The sequence below is a fragment of the Rhinatrema bivittatum genome, chromosome 2 (assembly GCF_901001135.1).
Source record: "Rhinatrema bivittatum chromosome 2, aRhiBiv1.1, whole genome shotgun sequence".
Classification (NCBI taxonomy): domain Eukaryota; kingdom Metazoa; phylum Chordata; class Amphibia; order Gymnophiona; family Rhinatrematidae; genus Rhinatrema; species Rhinatrema bivittatum.
Genome location: NC_042616.1, coordinates 149,276,376 through 149,280,549, shown reverse-complemented (window position 1 = coordinate 149,280,549; position 4,174 = coordinate 149,276,376). Strand labels below are relative to the sequence as shown.

Sequence of the window (4,174 nt, the reverse complement as noted above, 5' to 3'; positions counted from 1 at the left end):
TGAGCGAGCAATTTTTGAGTGGAATAACCTCGCATCAGGATTGACATCTCCTCCAGGAAGTGCGGTTGCTGAGATCCGAGGTCAACGCTGGGATGGCTGCTCAAGTAAATGCAATTAGGGAAACTATGGCGGAATTGATAGGCGCAATTCGATAACTAGCCTCAGCTTATCGTTCCATCAACCAATCTTAAAATGTTCAATAAAAGTTATTTTTTGCAATTTACCTACATATCCTTTAATGCACATCCATCATTGAATATGTACGAAAAGGGTTAAGTAATGAAAGTTGACAATATTACAACATAGCATAATAGCAAATTTTAAACTTGTTAGAGGTTTATACATAGGGGATTGGATGGGTATGGCAAGGGAAGAGACCATGCAGTATGGGGGAATAAGAGCATCATTTTCATTGCAGTTGGCAGGGGGACATACCGTGTTCATAACGTCAATGTCGATGTCACCCCATCCCCTAGGTCTGGCATGAAGGCACAGATGGCAGGAGTAGGGCCTGGGGTGTGTGTGTGTGTGGGGGGGGGGGGGGTGTTAATCCTTGGCACTGGAGGGGTGCTCCACATGCAAGAGTATGAAAGACAGGGAAAGACAAGAATGTTGTATACAATGGGTAGACACGCATTATTGATGTAATACTTCATGAAATGTAAACGGAACCTTAAAAAACAGAACACAATTATTTTTTTATTGCTGGGAAAAGCTTTCATATTCATACAAGGAAAAATAGATATCAGTAAAATGTTGACAAACTTTATATTGATTTAACACATCAAGGGATATTTTTGCAAAACATCACCTCGGTTCATTAAAAACCATAGACTATTGTTAATATTTTGGTGAATGGAAAAGGCCTAGCTGTTCATTCAGGAAGCAAGAAAGAAGCCTGGTTGACAAAGGTTTTAGATTTCATACTTCAAGAAAAACTGTAATAAACAGAAGACAATGAATTATATTTTGATCGCTGGAAAGGGCCTAGATGTCCATACAAGAGGAAAGAAATAAAATCAGGTTTCAATGGGTTGACAAAGTTTTAACATTTTTAAATTTCATACCTCAACAAATACCATTAAAAAAAATATGGATTGAATGAAAACCTTTGTGAATTGTGTGATATGTGTGATATTGTGTGATATGTTCTGTTCTGAGGGGTGAATTGTTAAATAGATGCATCTCAGCTTCTGAAACAAAAACAAAAACAAGACAAGAGTAAATGGGCCGTACAGGTAGAGAAATGATTAATATCTACAATTAATCACAGCAATGAACTACAATGAAAACACCACATCATTATGGGGCACTGTAGACAGGAGTGGTGCTATAATAGCAGTTAGGAAAATGAATGTATGACATTTAATAACTTACAAGAGAAATAACTTTTGATGATCCTTCGTCGGACTTCATGACCCCGTGCAGTGTTGTCCGCTTCAGCTGCCAGTTCCACAAGCAGATCTGGTGGCAAGTTTTCGGCTACCTCTGCATCCACACCAAATCTCTGACAAATGTTGTGTAGCATGCAGCAGGCAACAATTATGCTCACCACCTTTTCTGCACTGTACTGCAGGGGCCCCCCTGAGCGATCCAGACATCAGAAACGCCCCTTCAGAACTCCAAAAGTGCGCTCAATCATGTTTCTGGTGCTGCCATGAGCCTCATTGTAGCGTTTTTCGGCGGCTATGCGTGGGGACTGGAGTGGAGTTAGCAACCAGGACTTGCAGCCATAGCCACCATCACCTATAGGATCAATAATCCAGAATGCATCAAAAACAATTTTGCAGCGCCAAACATCATAAACATAACATTATAAACATAACATGACATCATAAACATAACTGTATACTGATCATCCAGAACATCCCCAGACCTGAACACATCATAGATAGAATCCCAGGCAGTAGCCATTGTCACTTACCAAGTAGCCAACCTTCACCGTACTTTCCCTCTGGGAATTGGGTCCCCAGAGATGAAAGTGCGAGAATGTAGGCATCATGGCAGCTCCCAGGATACTTTGCTACATTTAGAATCCGAAGGTGTGCATCGCAAACCACTTGCACATTCATGGAATGGAAGTGCTTGCGATTCTGGAACGCACTCTCTTCATCCGACTTGGGGGTAAATGCAATATGAGTGCAGTCGATAGCACCCAGCACGTTCGGCATCCCCGCAATACCCATGAACCCACTGCGGATCTGTTGCAGCCCAGCTGGATCTGTAGGATAGACGATGTACTTCCTTATCCGCTTCATCATGGCCTTCAACACCTGTGACAGATGCCGTGAAACGGAGGCCTGCGGCATACCTGCAACAACAATCACGGGGTTTTGAAAACTTCTGGTACCAAAAAAATTTAAGGCACCGAGAAGTTTAGTCAACCCTGGCACAGCATGGTGGCGATTGGCCTGGGGGTCTATGTCGCAGCGCAGATCTCCATAGAGGAACAAGATTGCCTGTGAGCTCAGCCGGTAGGTTCGGACAACATCTCGCTCACACATGCCAAACAGAGTTGTCCGTGTGCAAATGAAACGTCCTGGCCTGCCGATGGCCTGCTGATGGCCTGGCCTGCTGATGGCACGGTGCTCTGCATGCATAGAATATAATAGAGGCAAACAAACGAAATTCAAAGTAATAGATGAACACATATAAATCCTTTAACAACACATACATGGATATGCAACACTGTGGATTCTCGGGTGCACTAGATTTAATAGCAGGGCAAATAGAAAAAGTTTCCCAGTACATACATGGATATGCCACAATGTGCACTCTCTGGTGTACAGTTTGAATGGCAGCACATAAAAATTATTTAACAGAGCAATGTGGCAAGAAAGGGAAAGATAAACCTCCTCCACTGTTCAGAGTTAACTATCAAACTTTACTCACAGCAATGTAATTCAATTATTTTTTTAAATAGATTTCAATGCAGATAAAAGTGAAACACAATCAGTGACATTTTAAAACAGAAAATATTAGAGCTGTGAATCGTGTGATTGATCGTCTTAACGATCGATTTCGGCTGGGAGGGGGAGGGAATCGGATCGTCGCAGTTTGGGTTTTTTAAATATCGTGTAAATCGTGTAAATCGAAAACCGGCACACTAAAACATCCCTAAAACCCAACCCCGACCCTTTAAAATAAATCCCCCACCCTCCCGAACCCCCCCAAAATGCCTTAAATTACCTGGGGTCCAGAGGAAGGGTCCCGGTGTGATCTTTTACTCTCGGACCTCCTGTGCATTGTAGAAATGGCGCCGGCGCTACCTTTGACCTGTCATATGCACGCGAATCGTTTTTCCATACGGAAAAATGATTCGCGGCAGGAGATCGCTCCCGGACCCCCGCTGGACCCCCAGGGACTTTTGGCCAGCTTGGGGGGGGCTCCTGACCCCCACAAGACTTGCCAAAAGTCCAGCGGGGGTCCGGAACGACCTCCTGCAGTCGAATCGTGTTGCCGTACGGCTGGTGCCGGCCATAAAGCGTATGGCCGGCGCCATTTTCCGTACAGAAAAACGATTCGCGTGCGCCATTTTCCATACGGAAAAACGATTCGTGTGCAGGAAGTCGTTCCCGGACCCCCGCTGGACTTTTGGCAAGTCTTGTGGGGGTCAGGAGGCCCCCCCAAGCTGGCCAAAAGTCCCTGGGGGTCCAGCGGGGGTCCGGGAGCGATCTCCTACGCTCCTGCCGTCGGGGGACAAAAAAACAAAATGGCGCCGGCGCTACCTTTGCCCTGTCATATGACAGATCAAACGTAGTGCCGGTGCCATTTCTACAACGCACAGGAGGTCCGAGAGTAAAAGATCACACCGAGACCCTTCCTCTGGACCCCAGGTAATTTAAGGCATTTTGGGGGGGTTCGGGGGGGTGGGGGATTTATTTTAAAGGGTCGGGGTGGGTTTTAGGGTTGTTTTAGGGTGCCGGTTTTCCCGCCCTCCCCCTTCCCCTCCCCCTTCCCCCGTTTAACGATTTTTTGACGATAAATCGGGGGAATTGTTATTGTATCGCGGCTCTAACGATTTTTGACGATTTAAAATATATCGGACGATATTTTAAATCGTCAAAAAACGATTCACATCCCTAGAAAATATATACAGATTGAAAAAAGAAGCATGGACACGAGTTAGGGGGAGATGTACATACATGGATCCGCAACACTGTATTCTCAAGTT

General features: G+C 44.9%; 1 protein-coding gene across 1 annotated transcript; it reads right to left on the bottom strand.

The window, feature by feature from the left end:
- Positions 1-1,600: 1,600 nt before the first annotated feature.
- On the bottom strand, positions 1,601-2,600 carry LOC115083235 (putative nuclease HARBI1). The gene is made up of 2 exons (XM_029587043.1): positions 1,925-2,600; positions 1,601-1,746 (listed from the first exon to the last, which is right to left on the bottom strand). The coding sequence occupies exons 1-2, from the start codon at positions 2,598-2,600 to the stop codon at positions 1,601-1,603; spliced, it is 822 nt and encodes a 273-aa protein (XP_029442903.1).
- Between the last annotated feature and the right edge of the window lie 1,574 nt (positions 2,601-4,174).